The following is a 22064-nucleotide window of genomic DNA, read 5'->3' on the forward strand; positions in this document are numbered from 1 at the left end:
GGAACAGACCATTTCAGATATGAAGGCAATAAGAGATAACTTTAGGGCAGAAGTTTTCAATCTTCTCATTTTTGTAAGCCTCAATAGTTTGAGGAGGAAAAAAAGATTAAAACACATGATCCTGCTAAGATGCTAAGCTCACTTCCATTGCAGTTTGTCCCATTATGATACCTGCAACTGATCTCCATGTAATGAATCACTGAATGCATCCCTCCCACAAACCCTCAGACTGCATTTTATGCAGGGTTTGCACCTGAGAACCAAGAAAAGAACAATGGACTGTGCCAGAAGAATCTGTACTATCTCTTGTGTGCATGTGATTTACCTACATGGATTCAAGTCAGTGGCAGCCCATTCCTAATTCCCCCTGTGGCGATGCAGTGGTGCCACCGCCATATCCTTCAGGGTAATTTCAGGCTCTGGAGGTCTCTTTGTGGGGTAAGAGAGCATTTGTCCCCTTGTCCTGTGGTAAGCCTGTGCCAGGCTGCTTGGTCTGCTTGTACCTGCTGAAGTGACATTGCTGGCGCAAGTCTGCATAGACCCTGATCAGGTGATTGAGGGCAGGAAGGGGGTTAGGATTTGGCAGATGTCTCTGCCACTGAACCTCCTTCCTTCCCAGTTTGGATCCACCCTCCTCCTCAGCGATATACCACGAGAAAGACATTTTTAGCATCTTTCAGTTTTCATATAAATTTGAAATATAAAAGAGCAAATAAATACATCTGATCAGTAGATTCAGCAGGTAACCTTAGTGGAACCAAAGGGAGATTTTATATATCTAATTGAAAGCACGATGTGAACCTAAAGTCAGTTGGGATGCATTTTGTTATAGGTAGTTGATAGGAAGAGCACATTATGGGGTGGGACAAACTGTATACTGTACATACAGTATGGGTGGGACAAACTGTTGAACAAGTAACACTTGTAGCCTCTGATTGTTTATGGGGCAATCAAAATGTTCATGATCATAACCAGAATATGACCCAGCTCTACCAGACCCAACAAGTTAAGTCAATGACCCATTATTGTAGTACTTTCATTGCACGTCTGAACTCCAAGTTGAATTGTACCCCAGACTGCACCAGATGAATGAAAGCTCCATAAACCAGAAACATAATGATTAAAGATGCTAAAGCATTTCAGAGATGATTCTGCATATTATAGTTTTTTTTTCTTTTTCTAAAAAGAACAATACTAGCCATTCTTTTCAGTTTATCACTTCCCTTTAAATGGTAAACAGAAATAATTTGCTTGACCTTTCTTCCTGCTCAGCAGTCTGTTACACAGTAGACACTAGTATGATGAATTGTTTAGTTGCTATCTCATCCTTCTTTTCAAATGAGTAGAAATTGAAGGTAATACGTGAGATGCCTCTGTCCTGTTGTTGCAAATCTCCACTTTAAACCTGATCCGTTTTGCAAGCACGATAATCCAAATCATAAAAGTAAATATGAGCACAAGAAGAACAAAGAGGGACAAGTCCCTGAACAAGAAATCAGAACAAAGTCTTCTGGGAGTGGAACAAGAAGGAAGTTCATGCCATTTGAGATCAGATATCTCTCTTTGGTGAAGTGAAGGCGGAGTGAAGCACCTGACGTCGCTGATAAGCATGTTTCCTGCTTGGTCTTCTAGCCAGTTCTTCAAGTACAGGATTCCACAGTCACAATGCCATCGATTGCTAGATAAATTTATGACATGCAACATCTGAAGATTATCAAAGGCTCCTGCTGGAACTGTTTCCAGCTGATTGTACTGAAGGTACAGTTCTTGTGTTGAACTGGGTAGAAGTGGAACTGTCTTCAATTCTCTGAAACTGCAGTTCACTTTTTGTGGTTTTTGTTCTGGAGGATAGCATGTGCAGTGGTGGGGACAGGACCATGCATAGGTGGTTTCAAGGAAAAGAAGGATCAGTAATCCTTGACATGAGTCCATTCTGAAAATTGAAAACATAAATGAATGGGAAAAAAATAAGGCAAGCAAATGAATACAATAGGCTCCACGAGAAATCTTAAAAAAAAAATTCAAACATATAGCTCTTCAAACTCTACAAATGGTTGCACACAGACACATGAGGATATCTGTTCACTAATGGAAGATAGGTAGTGCTGGTCGTGAGGTCAGAATGTAGAGCAGTGATTTCCAACCTTTTTTGTCTCCTGGCACACTGACAAGGTGCTGAAATTGACAAGGCACACCATCAGTTTTTTGACAATTGACAAAGCTCACCATGCTGTTGGTGGGGGGCTCACATCCCCAATGGCCCTACTAATAAATGACCCTCCCCCAAACTCCTGTGGCACACCTGCAGGCCATTTGCGGCACACCAGTGTGCCACAACACAGTGGTTGAAAATGTCTGATGTCGAGTATGGTTGAAGTCAGGCCTCCTTTTAAACAATTTGGAAAACACTGCTCTAATAAAGCCAGCAGGTCTGCGTTCCCACCCTAAGTGGAATCCTTGCCCTTTCCATGATGGACAAGACTGTTCCTGGCTGGGGCAGACAATTGTAGAAAACTCTCTTAAATCTGAACACCCCCACTTCCCTTCCCACAGTCTTGAGAACTTTCCATTATTTCTTGCACACTTTCGCTTTTTTAATGTAATGGCAAATCCTGCTGGGTTCTCCAAATAGCACTAAAGGCTTATCTGTAGCAAATGAGCAGCAAAACCTTGTGATGCATGAAATTCACAGAACAAACCTTTCATAAAACCTGATTATGTGTCATATATTGAATGAAAACATTAAAGCAAATTAAAACCATTAATGTTAAATTACTTCCTGTATTATGATTTATAAATGTTCCAAATGAGTTAATTGCATAAAAAAATAAGGACATCAGCCTCTTTATTCTCAGTTTTTTAAAAAACAGTAGTTGCTTTGATCTAAGCCAAACAAAAGTGTTTTATGCAGTAGCATTCTAATTGTCAGTTAGCTGAACCCACATTCCTTGTTAGATGTAGCTTAGGACATAAAAGTTTATTGTGCAGCACTCAGTTTGAATAACAATGTCTGATTATCCTCTACTTTTGTTATACAGGGCTACTAATTTTGTTAAAATTAATAAAATGAAAAAATTTGAAATTCTCTCTCTCTGAATGTGTGTGTAATTTTATTTTACTATCTTGGGGTAATTCCCCCATGTCTTTTTCCCCCCTTCTGTCTGTTTCCTTCTTCTTAAACAGTCACTAGTATAAATATTTAACACAACACTTACCTCAAGGCCCAAACACATGAGGAGACCAATCTGTCCACAGCTTTACTTTCTTTGACTATTGCTTTTGAATTATTTATTTTGCTTTTATTTTAATTTCCGCCAGATTCAATGTGCATTTTTCCTTTCCCAGGAAGATAGAGTCTTTCCCAGAGTTCCCAGCAGATTATTTGGAGGTCTGTCACAAAATTCCTTTGAGAAGCCTTTTCTGCATGTTCCATTTTAGATGGATGCCATAAGCATTTCTTGTCTCTCTGGGTTATGCAAAAAGTGTAATCAATGGCGCACACTATGCTGTTCAATGTGATTGGCTGTGTGGGAAGTGGGCTAGTGCTCCTGAAAGCGGTGGTCGGACTAGATAAGCTGCTGATGCTTTCTACATTCTCCATTTAAGCTTTTTCCCTAGATAAAAGCACCCTGGCTTGGACCTGATAAGCAGAATTCTGCTTATGGGAAATGCTGCTGTTCCTTACTGACTCCTATAACTTTCAAGTATGTATGTTGCCAAAGCAATGTTTTTGCATTCTCTGGTGTACAACATAAACAGATCTGGAGTTTTAAGAACGATGAAACACAGAAGACTTAAAAAAATTTTCTTGGATAGTCCTACAAACGTTGCAATGAATTATGTGAACACAACGTCTCTTCTTAGGAATTAACACTTTTATTTCATAGTTATCAAATGCCATTTGGATAAGTACAGGTGACTGCTCCATTCTTTCTCCAGCTTTGAACAAATAAGAATAAATTATAATGAGCTGAACATTTCTCTCCATTTTACCTTTTACATTAAAGTAATGAGCACCAGCTCTTTAAACTGAGCTCAGAAACAAGTGATTGACTGGGCACCTCTTATGAGGAAAGGCTACAGCCTTTGGGGCTTTTCAGTCTAGAAAAGAGACGCCTGAGGGGGGACATGACTGAGTCATACAAAATTATGCAGGGGATCAATAGAGTGGATAGAGAGACACTCTTTTGTCTCTCACATTAACACCAGAACCAGGGGGCATCCTCTAAGGTTGAGGGAGAGTTAGGACAGACAAAAGTAGATATTTCTTTACCCAATGTGTAATTAGTCTGTGGAACTCCTTGCCACAGGAAGTAGTGATGGCATCTTTCCTAGATGCCTTTAAGAGGGGATTGGACAAATTTCTGGAGGAAAATCCATCACGGGTTACAAGTCATGGTAGGTATGTGCAAGGTAGGTAGGTTTCTGGTTTTCGACGTAGGCTGCCTCTGATACCAGGTGCAGGGGAGGGCACCAGGATTCAGGTTGTGTCTGTTGCCTTGTGTGCTCCCTGAAGCACTTGGTGGGCCACTGTGAGATACAGGAAGCTGGACTAGATGGGCCTTTGACCTGATCCAGCAGAGCTCTTCTTATGTTCTTATGACCTTTACTAATTTAGCTGAAACAAGATCAGAGGTATATCCTCCAATTGCTGGGCCTGAGAAGAAAAGAAGATGGCTGTATTTTGGACCAATTGCCATTTCCAAACAGTTTTTAAAGGCAGCCTCTTGTTGAGAGCATGGCAGTATAAACACTGTTTCACCAATGAAATATACAAGACAATTTGTGTATGAATGTTAACTGAGTTCCTTAGACCTGATCATTTTTAGGGAAGAATTCTTTGGCCTAGTAACTAATCTGAGATTAAAGGCCCAAACCTATCCAATTTTTTCTGCTCCAATGCAACCACAATGCAGCCCTGAGGTAAAGGAAGAAATGTTACCTTGAGGAGGCCTGCGTGACTGTCCGTTTCCCGCCCCCCCATTGGCAGGATGCAGCACACACCACATTGGCACAGCTGCATCAGCACTGGAAAATTGGATGGACTGGGCCCTAACTTGAACTCTCTTTGTTTCATATAGAAGATTAGTTTTAACAGTACTTAGAGTAGGGGTTGCATAGCATGAATATTATTAACTTTCTTTGGGAGTGTTTATATGGTTGTGTCACAGCAGACAGCAGAAGATGTGGTAAATGGAAGTACGTTCACATTAGCACTTGTTGTGTTAGTCTACTAGGTTACAACTTACACACAGCCAGCATAATTTGATAATCATTGGTTTTATTCTGATAGTAGTGATAGTTATTTCCATTTTGGGAAACATACAATAGCTACCATGTGCATTCGTACGTAACTAACAACAGGCAAAGTACAACAGATGCTAGAGACACTTGGCCATATGTGGTTTTAGTTTGTACCAGGGGTGCCCAAAGTTTTTGGCAGGAGGGCCACATCATCTCTCTGACACTGTGTCGGAGTATTTTACATTTAAAATTTGAATACATTTACATAAGTTTACATAAATGAATATATTAAAGATGAACTTATATGAATGAATGAAGGTCTTGCAATAGCTCAAGGCCTATAAAAGGCCTTGCACAAAGCAAGGCTGGCCTTTCCTTTGCTGCAGCCAGTGGCGTCGCTAAGGGGGTACAGGGGGTGCAGACCGCACCGGGTGACGCGCAAGAGGGGGTGATGCGCTAAAATTGCACTGCTTAGGAGTAATACCATCATGTTATATACCGTTGGATGTGGAATTTCAAGCAGAATACAAAGCAAGAAACGGAAGTGAAATATCACCTTTCTATCAAAAGTTATTGGCAAAAAACCAGAAAACAAAAAATGCATGGAGCCCAATGGGAAGTGAAACCAAGCCATATCACACGTTTACTCATGAGTAGGTGAACGTGCCTTCGTCCATCTGAAAGAGCAGGCTGAGAGGAATCCAACAACACCAGAATGGTCCTGATCCAATGAATGTAGCCCCCAAAAAGCACCCAAGAAGAAGGTCCCTCCCTCCAAGCTGGCGAATGTATGGAAAGCGAAACTAAGCCACATGGTCGCATTTACTCAAAGTAAGTAAACGTGCCTTGGCTCCTGGACAGGTCAGGCAAAGGGAAATGTGAGGCCACCAGAATGGTCTTGATTTGATGCAACTGGAGCTCAACAAATGCTCCAGAAGGCAGCCCCCCCCCAAAAAAAAGAATGAAACAGAGGCTTGACAGAGTAAGGTGAATTTTTTTTTTCTGTTTTAAGCTGCAATCCTATCCACACTTTCCTGGGAGTAAGCCCCACTGACTATAATGGGACTTACTTCTGAGTAGACAGGCATAGGATTGGGCTCTCAGATTTGTAAAGCCAGGTGGGTTCTGATAGTGATAGGTTTGAAATATAAGAACTTAAATTGAACTGGGTACTGGGTAGGGGTGAAAATCTTACTGATGCTTTTTGGGGGGGTGTTATTGAAGGCAGGCTACAGAGAAAATTCACTTGGTGGAACAGGGCTGGCTGTCCCTTACTTATTTGTTTTACTTTAATTTATATATAATTATTTTAATTTGCTTTATGATGGGTCCTGGACAGATTGTCATTCTAAAAAGCGGGTTCCAGTGCTAAAAGTTTGAGAACCGCTCCAATAGGGTGTTAGTAAGTTGACACCCGGGGGGGGGGGGAGAGGTGACACCACTACTGACCAAAATCACTAAAATCACAGTTTGCAAAAATAATACCATCATGTTATATATCAATCAATGTATAATTTCATGCAGAATGCAATGAAACAAACTGCACTGACATACCTTTATTCTATCAAAAGGTACAGCCAAAAAACCAGTGGGGGTGGGGGTGGGGTGATGGTAGATCACCACACCCACCACCTGTAGTGTTGCCCCGCCCACTGCAGGGGGGTGACACGCTGGCCTCCCACACTGGGTGATGTGAACCCTAGTGACGCCACTGGCTACAGCTACTGCATCACAGATGTGAAACAGCAAGCAGTGGGGGAAACCCTCATCCCACAGCTCACGCGAGAGGTCAGACAGTTGCCCTCACACTGAGAGCAGTTGCGTTGGGCCAATGCTGGCTCCAACAAATCTCTGGAGGGCCAGAGGCTCATTGACTGGGGGCTCCCTGAGGGCCACATTGAGAGGCCTCGAGGGCCGCATGTGACCCCAGGGCCAGGGTGTGGGCACCCCTGGTTTGTACAAATGCAACCTTCTGGTATTCTTGCCAAAGAGGTATCAGTCACTTTTAGAGTCTCTTTCTGATTTTCTGAGTTTCTAGTTCGTGCCACGGCAGCAGTGGGACTTCACAAGACTGTTGCTTTCTGGAAACTTGGGAAACTAATTTTTTTGAATAATGCAGAATGCAAGACGCAAAAATTAAGACCAATATTGCCATAAGAATCAGAATCAAGTCCCTCCACAAGAAATCCAGGCACTTGATTGGAAGAAGTTTCCTGCATCCTTCCAATTCATTTCCACTCAGCTGGCTCAGGGATTTAGTCCGAAGATGAGCTGGTGTTGCACATGTAGCATTGGCAAGGGAAGCTGGGTGGGAGTCTTCCAGCCACTGCTTCAGGTATAAAATAGAACAGTCACAGTTCCAAGGATTGTTGGACATATTCAGTTCTTTCACATTCCTCAAGATGTCCAGTGTGCCAGGACGGACTGTGGTCAAACGATTGTTTTGCAGATATAGAATTCTGATGTGAGCAGACACCAGGGGAGGTATTTTTATCAAGCCCAAAGAACTGCAGTCGACTTTCCAAGTCCATGTTTCTTCCAGATATTCACATATGCAGGGAGAACAGTTGCGGGCTTCGGCTGTACTTAGCAGCAGCAACATGACCAGTCCTTCGGTAGGGGACATCTTCATTTTGTGCATGCTTGTATCTGTGGGGCACAAATATACATGATAGTGTTGCACACAGTAGCCAGTATGTTTCCAGGCTCAGTTCAAGCTGTTGGTTATCACCTTTAAAGCATTTAACAATCTGGGACCAGGACACAGGCCAATCTTTCCCCATTTAAATCTGCCTGCCCTGTTTGTTCAACATCTTAGTCCCTGCTCTTTTTGGTGCAGCCTCAAAGTGATGGAAATCCCTCCCCCTTGTAGCCTATTAGGCCCCCTGGCTTTTCTTTCTTTCTTTAATTTTTTGCTGCTTGGTTAAAAACCCTTTTTAAGGCATTTGAGTCTCAAATAGATAGGTGCTATGAGAAATCTTGGGAGTAACCTATTCAACAGCTTACTGTTTGGTATATACAATATTCTTCTCCAAATGTGTTAAAAAGGCAGGACTTACATGATAAGATATACTGTATAGATTTCAGACTGCTGAGAATTCTTAAATGAAAAGATTTTAAAGTGTGACTTAATATCCACATTTAAAATTACCCATGCTGACTGGGCGAAGAGGCATCTTTTCAAGAGGTGCACTTCTTATATTTAGCAGAGGGAAAATAATACAGGTATTATTATTATTATCATCCCCTTGAGGGTGTGATGCAGGGGGGTGGCATGTTGTGGGCCTGTGCCCCAGGGCAGCACGTGCTGCATCCCTGCTGACTCCACTTCTGGTGGGGTTGGGCCAGGGGCCCCATGGCAGCAGCAGTGCTTCACACACACACACATAGAAGCATCCACAAGGCCGAGTACTGCCTACCATATTGTGAAGTACCATCATACTCATGCCACTAATTTAAAAGTACTGTTCAAAACAATGGTCGCCTTCTATTCTCGTGGAGTCCAGTACAGGCAAGAGAGAGTATTTGAACACAAAGTGTGTCATAAAGAGGCCAGTTTAAACCATCCACCCTACAGCAAATCCCCCACCTCCTGTATCCTAGTCTTGTGAATGTTTCAACAGGTTTTAGACTAAGGGCCAAGACATATTTGGCACTCAGAGTTTTAAAACACTCCATATAGCCCAAAAAGCCCAAAAAGCATTGTGAGTAGAAAGACTTGGCCAGATTGGATTGTGTGAATCTAACCAATGAGATGACACAATATGAAATATAGAAGGAAACTAAAAACTTCTTCAAAAAGAAAACTAGCCTGCCCAAATATGCCCAGAGAGATCAAGACAGGTTTCCACCAGCTTAAAAGAAGGATAGCCAAATACTACCCTGTGTGTCTTACAGCACAATCCTATGTGTCTCTACTGAGAATTACATCCCACTGACTTTAATAAGATTTTCTGACAGGTAAGTATGTCTAAGATTCCACCCCAATAAGCTAACAAATGCAATAGCATTGTTTTACCAAATTATAAACTACAAGATTGGTGAATTGTATCTCTTACCTTTTATTTTTGAAATGAACTGGCTTCTTCCCACCGAATCCTGCAGACTTCTAGACCTGGAGCAATGAACCAAAGATAAGAAGTTGTTCTGAATTCTATGAAGGAAATGAATTTATAAAGAGCTCCCCACAGAAGTCAAGCCTTCTTCATTATCTGACAGCAAGCACTTTGTGCCAGTTTCCTATACAAGCCTTGTGTGTGTGTGTGTGTGTGTGTGTGTGTGTGTGCCACAGTCAGTCACAGGAAATAATTCCAAATATTTATGAAGGTACAATTGGCTTTCTCCTGAAAAGCAGGCAAGATGCTTTAGAAAGATGAAATTGTGTCTTCTTCCTCATCCATGGCCTATATACTTTTTAACTAGCAATTAAAAATAAATATTGAATTATGCTCTTCGGTTTAGAATTTGACAGTTGCAAGAACTAGTGGAATTGTAACATGCCAATACAGATTTCCCCCAGCTACTATTAGTCACAAAGGGAGAGGTTTATGTGTACTAGGGATAAGAATTTGAGTCAGGTGACTCAAGTCTAAGTTGCAAAAATCAGCATTTTTCGCTGACTCATGGAGACTTGAGTCACCTACACTGATGACTCGGGGCATTGACTCGAGTCTGAGGCCACTTGACTTGGCATTGATTCACTGGAGTGACATGCATGTTCACTGGAGTATGTCTGTATTTGGGTGTGCTTGTTTACTTTTTTCTCAAAAGACCTTGTGGGGCCATCATTCAGACCGGGAACTTCCAGCCAGGAGGCAGGGAAGGGTTAATGTTTTGCTTTTACATTGGGCAGGAGGGCGAGAGGCAGAAGTGGGCTCTCTTCCCCATCTCAAAAGGAACCAGTGGTCATTGGACGAAGGATGACAGGTCTGGTATTTTGAGATAGGGCAGAATGAGGAGTTCAAGGGGGTTCTTGTCTTCAAATTGGTTGGAGAAGCCCAGAGAGGGGGAGGAGGCAGTTTGTAATAATCATGCTTTCCATCCACATGGCTGGCTATTGTGAGCTCCAGTAGCATAGCTAGAGGAGGTGCAAAGCACTAGGTTTTGGAGGGAGCCTCACCTTGGCTTGCAAAGCACTACATGCTGCATGGAGCCTCACCACAAGCCTGTAAACAGCCCCCTCCCCTTCAGGGCAGGGGTGGCAGATGAGGCAGAATGCCCTATTATAGTCCATGGAAAAGCACCACAGCAGCCCTGCCTGCTTACACCTGAGGAAGCTCTCTTTACACCCACTTTCTTGGGTGTAAGGACAGCCTTTTCAGGTGTAAGAAGAGCCTCCTTGAGTGTAAGCAGGCAGGGCAACTGCAGTGCTTTTCCATGGATGATGACGGGGCAGTTCTGCCTCACCTGCCACCTTCGCTCTGAAGGGGAGGGGGCCGCTTGCAGTGAGGTTCCTTGCAACACTTAGTGCTTTGCTAGCCGAGGTGAGGCTCCCTGCAAAATGTGGTGCTTTGCACCCTCTCTAGCTACACTACTGATGGGCTCTGTTGTTACATGTTGCTGTCCCTGCTTTCTCGCAGTCTGTCCCACCCCCTCCCACCTTGTTTACAAATGGGATGGAGATAGCAGGGGACTGTTTAAGAAAACTCTAACGCGCACACACCCTGGCAGCAGCCCCATTTCCCCCCACTGTTGGCTTTTTTAAAGGGAGCAACTCAAAAATCCTCTGGGTGACCTGGAAAGTCTGCACGTTATGACTCATTTTCATGTCAAGTCTTGGGAGGTGGAGTCTCGTGACTTGTCTCCAGCCAAGCTGCTGCTGATTTGCGCATCCCTGATGTGTACATTGGCCTTTGAGTAGAGAGGTAGGCTATAAATTCTCTAAAATAAATAAAGTCAGGGAATTGGCATGGGGCAAGGGGTTAAACTCTGCCTCATTTCTGCCCCCCCCCCCCCAAGGCTGCAATAGAAAATCAAAAAGGATTCCAGGAGTTCTAATCAGGAAACTCAGGCATCACATCTAGTTTGACTCTCACTTATAACTTATGGCTAATGGCTTCCAATGGCTTTACCTTTCACTTTTCAGATTTAAATCTAATTTGAGGCTTTTGAGCTCATAGGCCAGCTGTCTTTTCCCACACTATTTTTATACAAAGATAACCACCACCCCCAACTTTCCTCTAAGCTTTGTTCTCAATTTGTAAAGATTCCCCCATTAGCTCTGTGTATTAGGTGATTCACAAGTTGCATGTCTGTAACCAGAGCGCACTGCCTTCCGTGTGAAGATAAATTGCTGTTGTATAAGAAAAATGAGGAGCCGAAGAAACCCCTGGCATTTAAAATTCTGCCTTACGCCTTAGCCTGTCATCAGATTTTGTTTAATTATTATTTACTTTTAAAAAACTGGCCCTAAAGGACACCATGCTTATTACCCAGAGCATTAGATTAGTTGGAAATTCTTCCTTAAAAGATGATTTATGGCACACATTTGGTTCTTAACATTTAAACACAGCTTGGAACAGAGCTGCAAGAGAAAGAATAACTCTTTCAGATCCCTTTAGAATAATAATCATGGGAGCAAATGAGGTGAGCCCCCCCCCCCAATTAAAATGAGCAACTTGTCTACTTGTCAGCTACACAACAATCTGTTGCTCTGAAGAGACTCTTAATGCAATGCATCAGCAGAGAAGAGCCATTCCATTTAGGACGGTGCACACAGTTAGGCCTTGCTACTGACTTATGTGGCAGCTTCTGTCGACTTCTGTCGACTTCAGCAAAGACGATATAAAATCCTGTCTACTTAGAATGTATAGAGAACATTGGCTGCAAATCTGTATATGAATCTGTAGATGAATCTCAAAATTTGTCAGTGAATTGGGAGCACTCTAACAAAGAACAAATAGTGACATCTTTCCCCTTATTATAATAAATCAATACAATTTATATCATAGTGTCCAGTTGTTAAGAATATTTTTTCAGAAGCCCTTCTCTGAGTACCCCAGATAGGTGGAATGCAATTTGAGAGTCTTTTCTTGGTGGTTCCCTGATTCTGGGATATACTACCTGGGGAATGTTGCCTGGCATTTCCCTTGTATAATATTAGGTGCCAGATCAAAAATATTTCACTTGCAGGGCTTTTAACACACGGAGAGGTTGATTTTAGTGCTCCATTTGAGGATTTCTTGCTATGCCAGTTTATTGTTTTATGCTGTGTTTTGCTATTTAATAACTTTGTTGAACACTAATAATGTAACTGTATGTTAATTATTTTTAATTTTAAAATTAAAATGTGGGCATAAATGTTTTAATGATAAGTAAATAAATAATGATGGTGTTCGTTAATACTGTATATACATCAAAGGAAACATTCAATCCATCTCTGTGGTTTCAGTATGCAAAAATGATAGCCATTTATTATAATAAACAGTACCCTGCTAACTTAAAGAATAACTATGCTGATATTGTCAAAGGCATAAAGCCCTGGTATTGGAAGCCTTTTAAATTATACAGTTCTGCTTTGTTCTAGGAGGCTTAATTGAAATATATCCTTTCATTCACACTGAAGTCGAATAATTCCATGTAGCATCAAGCTGTTAAACTTTGTACTGTCTTTAATGTCTCCTATCAAGAGTGTGAGATATTTTGGCACGCTGATATTAACCCCAGGCTGACTCAACACAGAAGCTGATTTTGTGTTTTTTATATTTATAGACAAATATCAAGATCAAGGATGGCCCAGCCATGAGGCCAGCTGAAGTGCTTGTTTTGAGGCTAGGGGAGGGGGCAAACTGACAGAGGGTACCTGATATCCTTTACCCTCCTGCTCCCTCAGTCCACCAACTTGCCCCAGCCCCATCCAGCCGCTGCCCCATTTGGTTCCTGTGTTCTGTTTCTTTCCTTGGAGAGGAAACAGAAAGGGAATGGAGGGGATTTAATTCCTCCTTCAATGTTGCTGCCAAGAATCATGGCAGCAGCACTGGAAAATGGAGCTGTCACTGTGTTGCTTTTCTTGAGCACTCTCCCTGCAGGAGGGGGCTTGGATAAAAGGCCACCACCTTCTACTTTTCTCCCCTGCTGCTTCTTGTAAAGTGACCCAGTGGGGAGGATGCCGGGAGCAGAGAGATTCCACTGCCAGGCCACTTTATAAAAAGTGGGGGGAATGGAAGATATGGAAGATGAAGAATAGCCAGTGATATGGAGGGAAGTGCTGTGCGCACTGGTGCAAAGAGATGCTTGCATCATGCTGGAACAGTGGGGGATGGTGGAGTTTGGTGCTGTTTTGGGCAACAGCTTGGCTCTTGATCAGCTTTCTCTGTAAGCTAAGTGGCAGCACAGCTGTGCAGCTGTAATTGAAGCCCTGTGAAGGTGAACAAGGCTGCCACACACTATCTGCACCTCCTTGGCCAGTGGCCTTTGAGCTCAAGCTGGGCCAGGTTAAACCATGTAGGCGACAGCTGTGTTTAAACGTCCCTGCCAGCCTCAGTCACCTTCTCCTTTGCTTTCCATCTTGGCACCCCAGAGCTCGGTAATGATGATGATGATGATGTCATCACCAAGCACTCTGGATGGCGACAGTTGCACCCTCTCAGCCACTATAGGGCTCTGTGCAGTAAAGAAAAAAAAATTAGAGGGATGTCCTTAATCAAGATGATTAAACAGGTAGCAACTAGACCAGGGGTGTTAAATGTAAACTGGCTGTATGCGGAAGCTCTTGATCCAGCCCTTGGGCTCTCACACACCACCATCAGCTGCTCTCAGCTGCTGAGTTATGCTGAGGTGTTGCTACAGAAAGGGTAGCCCACATGATAATTGAGCTCTTCCATGCCTTGAAAATATGATCAAGAATTGGGTATTTTCTCTCCTGTCATTTGCAGCTAATGAGTTCCTATAGGAGAAAAAAAGTTGCTTATTTCTGGTCATGACCTGCTTAATGACATCACTTCCAAACCTCAGCAGGCATCATGAATGCTATTCGGTCTGCTGTATGAAACATGTTTGACATGAGTTTCTGTCACTCATTTCTGTCACTTGTTTATATGAGTGAGAGAAATTTTTCCTCACCCATTTATATGTTGCCAGCTTATCCCAAAGGTGGGCAAACCCTGGCCCACAAGCCATTTGCGACCCTTGGGGACCCCCAATCCAGCCACAGGGAGCCCCCAGCCTCCAACGAGCCTCTGGAGACTGTTGGAACCCACCCTGGGCTGTGACTGTGGGCCAATGCGAGCTGTGGGCCGAGTAAGAGCAAGGCCTTTTGTAGTCTCCATGTGTTTTCTGCTTTCTCCTGGGCATTATTTTATTCCCCCCCCCCCCCGGCTCTGAACAATTTGTGTCTCCATGTGTTTCTGGCTTGGTCTGTATGCTTTCACTATGCAAGACATGTGTGACAAACAGTTCATAGTTCTCATCTGGTTCTACATACCTGTATTACAGTTCTCATGTGTATTATAAATAATCTCAGTAAAATTCATTCATTCATATAAGTTCTGTCTCTAATGTATTCATTTATGTAAATTTTTTCAAAAATTAAATGTAAATTAATTCTTTTTTTCCCCAGCCCCCTAACACAGTGCCAGAGAGATGATGTGGCCCCCCGCCAAAATATTTCCCCACCTCTGGCTTATCCATTGGACTTATTCCGCTCCCAGCCCTGCTGTGGGAGCAGATCAGGCAGGTCCTGGGTGCTCCACCAGTCTCTTAACTTTCTCCTACACATTGTTGCCATTTTTGGTATGTGAGGGCTGCAGGCAACCACAACAGCTTCAACCTAGACATTTTGTCAGCCCAAGGAAACAGACTGGGGTATGTTGTGACTGATAAACAAACAGAAAATAGGACACTCTCATTCTCTCTAGAACTACTTTTGGCTAGAGCAGGGTGGATGGCTGAAAGCAGAAGAGGAAATGGGGAAGGAGGTAAAGTGAAAAGGAATAGAACTCCATGGGTGGGTTTGCAGAATCTGATCCCAGTCTACAGTGCTAGGGGCCAAAAATATTGTTGTTACTGTTGGTGTCGGTGGTGGTAGTGATGAATATCTTGCCTGATCATGGCAAAAGCAGGCCCAGAGAAGAAAAATAAAACCATTAAAACTAACACAACTAGATGAAAACCCTGCCTGAAATCATTTACATCCTTATAGTTCTTTTGTTCACCTCCAGTCCAGGAACAGGCATGTCAACATAAGGCACATTAACTCTCTACATGCTAAAGCAAAATATATGCTGATTCAAAGTAGCCAGCAAATTGTATGGAATTTTGGACGATCAAGATTCCACTGTTCTGATTGGCTAATCCAATAGTGATCACCCCCTTTAATTTCCCCTTTGCCATGATCATGCAGATGGCCTTGTCCAGTAAACAAGTGTGAGCAAAACATAGCAAGGTGCTGGTGGTTTCTGCCTGGCCTATTGTTTTGCCTAGGCTAGGATAAGATACTGTGGTGGGCCCTGTTAAATAGTGGGTCCATGCAAATAAATGAAGGCCAAGAGATAACAGCTCAACACATTTATTTCATGTTTAGAACAGAACCTAGCCATGAAAACACAAAGCAAACACTTCTTGCTTTATACCTCTTAGCTCCGCCCATATTCCCCATGATTGGTGCTGTTGAATCAATTTCCGTCCACCTGATTGGCAGGCTAAACTAGAGGGCCAATTGGATGGGTAGAATTTCAATCCACCTCCTGATAGGCCAGCCATAAGACTGGGCCAATCGGTTATGCAGGATTTTGATCCTGCATAACTTATACATTAAACTTGCATACACAACAGGCCCAATATTCATTCCAAGTTAAGTTTCTCCAGCAGTCGTGTAGGGTGCTGTGGTTATCATGGCAATACTGCACTGCACTGACTGCCTAAAATTAGCCTGTTTCTTATAAAGCACACATAGGAGCTTTCTACTAGGGTGAAAGGGTTCTCTTTCACCACCCCCTCTTGAAACTGCAAAGCAAAGCAGTTTACAATGGAATAAGAACAACACAACATGACCTCTTTGCAGAATACAGGACTTCTCCTTTAGGCTATGGAAGAATGAAGATGTGGCAGACACTAGCAAATTTTCCACCCTTCTGCATTCTCAGTGCTTCCTTCCAAGGGAGTGTTTTCTTCTGGGGATTGATTTTTCCATCACTTATATGAGCACAGCCTGTATTACTTGCAGAGAGATTCATGCATACAAATGATGGCGTGATTGAGCACCTATTGCTGCTGTTGAGGATTTGGGGTTTAGGGCACACAGGTTAAAACAAAATGTCCAACCAATAAGCAACAAGAGGAAGACCAGCCTGCAGAGAAGTGGGGAGGGGTCAAGCTGACATAAAACACTGTAGCAGAGAAAAAGTGATTGACCTTTGATTACAGAACTATTATAGCCTGATGTCTTATTCTTCGAAGGCAAATACCTTTTCAAAACTGTTTTTGGTTTGACAAAATTGTTTATAGGGTAGAACTCTGTAACACATTCTCAGCCTATATAACTCTTACCTGCCTCGTTTCTTTATTGGAGTTTACCTTTCTGAGGGCCCAATCCTATTCTATCCAACTTACCAGCACTGAATAGTCATGCCATTGCCAATGGAGTGTGTGGTGCATCCTGTGGTGGGGGGCAGTCACGGAGTGCTCCCTTACCTCAGGGCTGCATTGCTACTGCATCAGCACTGGAAAATTAGATAGGACTGGGACCTAAGTTAAGTTGTCAGACTGTATGGTGACTTCAATGCTTTCATTAAGGAGCTGACACAGCTAGGACTGTTGCACCGATGATCAATAAATTGAAATATAATCCACTGTAATTTGATTACTATAGAATTAAGTGAACCAAGCATCCCAAATTAGGGGCTGTAACAGTGGGGCTTAGGGTCAAACAAGATATGATGTGGAAAAAATTAGGACCTTTCATCATTTTCCTTCCACTAATTAGCAGACGCATGTGGAAGCTTTGAAGACCTACTTCTAGTGATGAGACAGGGCGTTTAACACGTTCCCTGATTGAAATCTGATCCCAGCCTGCTATTATTTGGGGGGAGGGGTTTGGAAGACAGGTACAGTTAGCTTGGCAGTCAAGGCCTGGCCTGATCTTTACAGGACTTTTGTCCCTTGTCTGGTATTTCAAGAAAACCTTCTTATCTAACAATAAAGCAGTATGCAACAAACAGTATAGTGGCTTGACCTCAGTGTCTGTCAAGCCCTGTTTCTGGATTTCTCCCAGAATAGTGAAGGCAGTTCTGTCTCAGAGCTAGAGCTTGGCTTAGAATTACACCTGTATTGGCAACCTTCAGTCTGGAAAGACTATGGTATCGCACTCTGAAAAGTGGTTCTGGCACAGCGTCTAGTGTGGCTGAAAAGGCCAATCCGGGAGTGACAATCCCTTCCACACCGGGAGCAAGTGCAGTCTGTCCCTGGTCTGTCTCCCTGGCTATGGGCCTTCCTTCTTTGCCTCTTTGCCTCAGACTGCTGGCAAAGTGTCTCTTCAAACTGAGAAAGGCCAAGCTGCACAGCCTGCCTCCAAGCGGACTGCTCAGAGGCCAGGGTTTCCCACTTGTTGAGGTCCATCCCTAAGGCCTTCAGATCCCTCAGAATTACACAACATTCAGGCCTTCAGAATTCAGAATTCAGGCCTTCAGAATTACACCACATTTTCCTTTAACCCACAGCTTTACCCACAGCAGTGTTATCACAGCATTCATGCTGTGTAGTGATGAGAGACTCCAATAAGACATCCTCTCTGGAGTCATTCATATAGTGCATCATGCATCAAGGGAGAAAGGGGGGGATATTGGTTGAAATGAGATGTCGTGTTCATATGTATGCTTCTGCAGTGCAATCACCTAATACAGTGGTTCTCAAACTGTGCCTGCGGGTTGTGCCCACAACCAGTGGGGTTGTGACCCAAGTTTTGGTGGTTCGTAGAACTGACTGGGTAGATTAGGCTGTGTGCATCAAGGGTTAAACAAGCTGCAACTTGGGGGAGAGCACTCCTATCCAATCACCATTATAGCCACACCCCTTAGCATTTATAAATCAGGCAACAGCCTCTAGGGCAGTGATTTTCAAACTTTTTTTTGTCTCAGGGCACACTGACAAGCTACTAAAAGAGTCAAGGTATACCATCAGTTTTTGGACAACTGACAAGGCATACCATGCTGTTGGTGGGGGGCTCACATTTCCCATTGTCCCTACGAATAAACGATCCTCCCCCCAATTCCTGCAGCACACCTGCAGACCATTTGTGGAACATCAGTGTGCCATAGCACAGTGGTTGAAAATGGCTGCTCTAGGGCTTCTAAAAAGTTTGAGAACCATTGATCTAATCAGCAGCCCAGGGCAAAGGTCTGCGATGGTGCCCCCCTGTGGGCTGTCACCACCCCCTGCACAGAAAGCCGCCCCCCCACTCACCTGAGGCTCAAGAAGCAGCCATGGGAGAGGAGTGTGTAATTTGCACTGCAGACGGCACAGAAGAAGGGAGATCTGAGCCTTTGTCCCTTGGTCCAAATCACTCCCCTAAGCTGCTGTCAGCCACAGAAGACAAAACATATAGGCATTGCCTAGCACACATTTACATCATATCTACAGAGGTGTCTACATGTGCATGCTCATTGTAGGCATGGCAATGAACGCACATAGAGCAGGCGGGTGAAGACTGCCAACATGTTGCTGCCCTATCCTATGCATGTTCATTGAATTCATGGAGATCCTTCCCGACCTCAGTTCTGGAAGGGGCTTAAGATTGATTGAAATATCCACTTGATCAATTAATAATGCAGACATGTTTTTTTTAAAAGCCAGGTTCTCTTCCTAATGCTGTGTTTTGATGAATTTGAGATTATATGGAAACCTTACATTAAGGATTTTCAGTAAACGCTTTTGTCTTTAACTTTCTTCCAGTAGGGGTCACTGAAGCCTTTTTGTTGTTATAGAGCAGGATGTAATAAGAATAAGGCAGAATTAGATGCCTTCTTAGGCCCTCTTCAAATTCTTTACATGGAAAGCTGTTCTATGAAGGATGAAAGATGCAAATTGTTTGTAGATTGTCCTGTATGAACAATCACGCATGCACATGCACATCATCTTAGTGGCAGCATGTCGCATACATGTATTGGAGGGCTTCTTACCACTTTGGTGTCCAGTTAAATAGATTTATTTTGTTATTTATTTAGAAGAGTTATATCTGGATCAATCTTCCATTCTCAAAATCTAAATGAATCAAAATAAAACAATAAAACCAACCATTGAGAAGAGCAGAGCAGTAAAAAAAATATTAGCAGTAGAATTAAAACCAGTGTGCAATGTATGAAAAGATCTAGGTTCATAAAAAAAAATTTATTGGTGTGGAATAAAGCATACAGAAGAGGGTGTATAATACAGATGTATTGTCTGATCCTAGACCAAGACCCTGCGCTAGTGCCTATACTCATAAATATTCTGTGGAACAGAGGCAGAACCCCACATTTTTCCATAATTCCCTCCCTCAACCTATTTCCCAACATATTTTGACTAGCAGGCAAGTGGGCAAAGAGTGTCAGTGAAGGAACACACACTTGCACACACGCGCGCGCGCGTGCGCGCGCACACACACACACAAACAGAGGTCTACCTGCTAAAGGCATAAGCAAGACTTGCCAAATTCACTTCATAGATGCAAATCTCTTTTAGTGGTAAGTAGCAGCATACTAGGTCTGGGAAGCAGCCAGTAGACTAGTGGCCCATACCAATTGGGGGCTCCTACCCCCACTCCTTATTGTAATATAGAGAAGAGAAAGGCGACTTTTCCACCCCTGTGCAGGACAAAATGAGGGGAAAATGTCTAAGCCTACTCTGTATCTTGATATGTGGGATGTGGAAGCAGCAGGGCTTCTTGGTACATGGTATGTGGGGGAAGGATAGCACTGTTAGCTTTACCTCTGTGCTTTGCCCACTTGCAAAATGGCTGGATAGGTTGAGGAAGGGTAAATAAAATGGAACAGAGCAGGGAAGGGCAGAATGAGGTGGCAACAGGAGTGGGGGGAGGGCGAAATGGGACAGTGATCAGGGCAGGGGAAAGGCAGATTGGGTCAAGGAAGGGGGTGGATTTGGTGGCAGTGCTGGCTGCAAAATCCTATCCCCCTTCTTGGACCCAATCCTGAGGCATGGGTCCACACAGACCTGTGCCTGTGAATTTGCTAGCACAGGTCCAAGTAGCACGCACTGTGGAGAGACTTGCCCCTCGGTAAGGGAACAAATGTTCCCTTACACAGAGGAGGCCTCTTCAACTCTCCCCCCCCCCATGCAGCGGTAGCCATTTTGACATTACTACATCAGTGGGGGGGGGGGAGGAATAGGATTGGGCTGTTAATTAAGTCCAAGTTTATTGTATTAACCCATCTCTTTTCTAATAGTAGAAATGATCTTTTCTAAAGGCTTTTCTGTGGATCCATTTACCTAGGCACTGATGCCATGGGAACCAAAAAATAATTTTCATGTAAGCTGTCAACTTTCTGCCTCCCGAATACCCCGTTGAGACAAAGGGAAGGGGTTCCCTAGTAGCTCCGTAGCGCCTTTTCAGCTTTTAATCCTCATGCCTCCTGGAGGACAGAATGCTTCCATCCAAGTTCTGTCAGTCACAGTGAGTCACTACTTTGCTTTTTCTTCCATGGCTGACACTCAGTGCAAATGTTTCACTTCATAGCTATTCCACGTGTAATCCTTTACCTTTGAAGTCTGGTCAAGGAGCTGATCTTTAGGTTGGACCCTAAATATGCCATTATTTTCTTCAAGCTAATAGCACTTATCCTCCTTCATCCCTGTGTCCCTTTTTGAGTTAATCAGATCCAGCTTTCACAGCTCCTGGATAGCAGTCAATAATCCTGAGGGAAGAAGTCAATAATTTTAATGCTCCTCTCATGTGTTTCTGTAGCTGAAAGTGTTGTTAGTCAGTGTCCTGCTGAGAAGCATCAATGGTTTGCCTTGAAAAGAGTTGCCAGCAGTCTTCTTTTCCTTCTGCAAATAAGAGGTCCTGCATGGTTGTTTTGGTTTAGTGCTAAAAATGACAAAGCCAGTACTGGGCTGCCACTAGCTTGTGGCATGGGGAGCCTATGTGTGCAATATAAATGTGTGTCACAATTCACAAGGTGGTTTTACCACAACACAATCCCTTTTAGGTCAGTGTTGTGACTTTTTTTGAATTTTATATGAAACTGACCTTCATTCTTAGAGAAGCATTGAATGTTGATAGACTTATTGCCCAATTGCATAGGCAAGAAGACTGTTGTGGCAAAAGAAGACCAAATTGATCCCAGTGGTGAGTGGCACCTTTGGTGCAAGTCCAAAAAATCTTGAAGTAGAAACATCTTAACAGCAGAGGGGCCACATGAAATTATCATCAATCAGCTACAAAAAGCAGCTTTACTGGGAACAGCTTTTATTTTGCGATGATATTTATAACCAGGGTTTTTTTTTCTAATGGAACGCGGGGGGACGGAGTTCCGGCACCTTTTTGCAGGGGCCCTCCCCTTCGGAGGCATTCCGGGAGGGAGCAAAACAGAGGCATTCGCTGGGTGGGTGCTGGGGGGTGCAGGGTGGGCGGGCGCCTGGCCCTTGCCTGACCGCACAACGACCTCCTCCTGCCCCCATCTCCAAGCTATCGCCTGAGCCCAGCCCGCCTCCCCTCCCCCCGCGCTCTGCTCCCTGCGCAGCTTCCAAGCCAGTGGAGGGCGTGGGGGACATGCACCGACGCCAAGGAGGAGGATGGACAGCCAGCCAGCCAGCCAGGGAGACGGGCTGTGGCACCCACGGAACGCCCAGGTACTGGTTTGGAGGAGGAGGGGAAGGAAGCTGGCTGGTGC

At 43.7% G+C, this 22064-nt stretch overlaps 2 protein-coding genes across 2 annotated transcripts; both read right to left on the bottom strand.

Moving 5' to 3' along the window:
* Positions 1–734: 734 nt before the first annotated feature.
* LOC136641729 (platelet glycoprotein IX-like) lies at positions 735–3462 on the bottom strand. Its single transcript, XM_066617732.1, has 2 exons — positions 3216–3462; positions 735–1933 (listed from the first exon to the last, which is right to left on the bottom strand). Exon 2 carries the CDS (start codon positions 1930–1932, stop codon positions 1318–1320), a length of 615 nt encoding a protein of 204 aa, XP_066473829.1. The 5' UTR covers position 1933; positions 3216–3462; the 3' UTR covers positions 735–1317.
* A 3787-nt stretch (positions 3463–7249) lies between these two features.
* On the bottom strand, positions 7250–7885 carry LOC136638937 (platelet glycoprotein IX-like). The gene has a single exon (XM_066612965.1). It carries the CDS (start codon positions 7883–7885, stop codon positions 7250–7252), a length of 636 nt encoding a protein of 211 aa, XP_066469062.1.
* Positions 7886–22064: the final 14179 nt, after the last annotated feature.

This window comes from Tiliqua scincoides, chromosome 2 (genome assembly GCF_035046505.1).
Source record: "Tiliqua scincoides isolate rTilSci1 chromosome 2, rTilSci1.hap2, whole genome shotgun sequence".
Taxonomy (NCBI): domain Eukaryota; kingdom Metazoa; phylum Chordata; class Lepidosauria; order Squamata; family Scincidae; genus Tiliqua; species Tiliqua scincoides.

Coding starts and splice junctions, on each gene's coding strand:
- LOC136641729 (XM_066617732.1), bottom strand. CDS start 1,932: ATGGACTCATGTCAAGGATTACTGATCCTTCTTTTCCTTGAAACCACC.
- LOC136638937 (XM_066612965.1), bottom strand. CDS start 7,885: ATGCACAAAATGAAGATGTCCCCTACCGAAGGACTGGTCATGTTGCTG.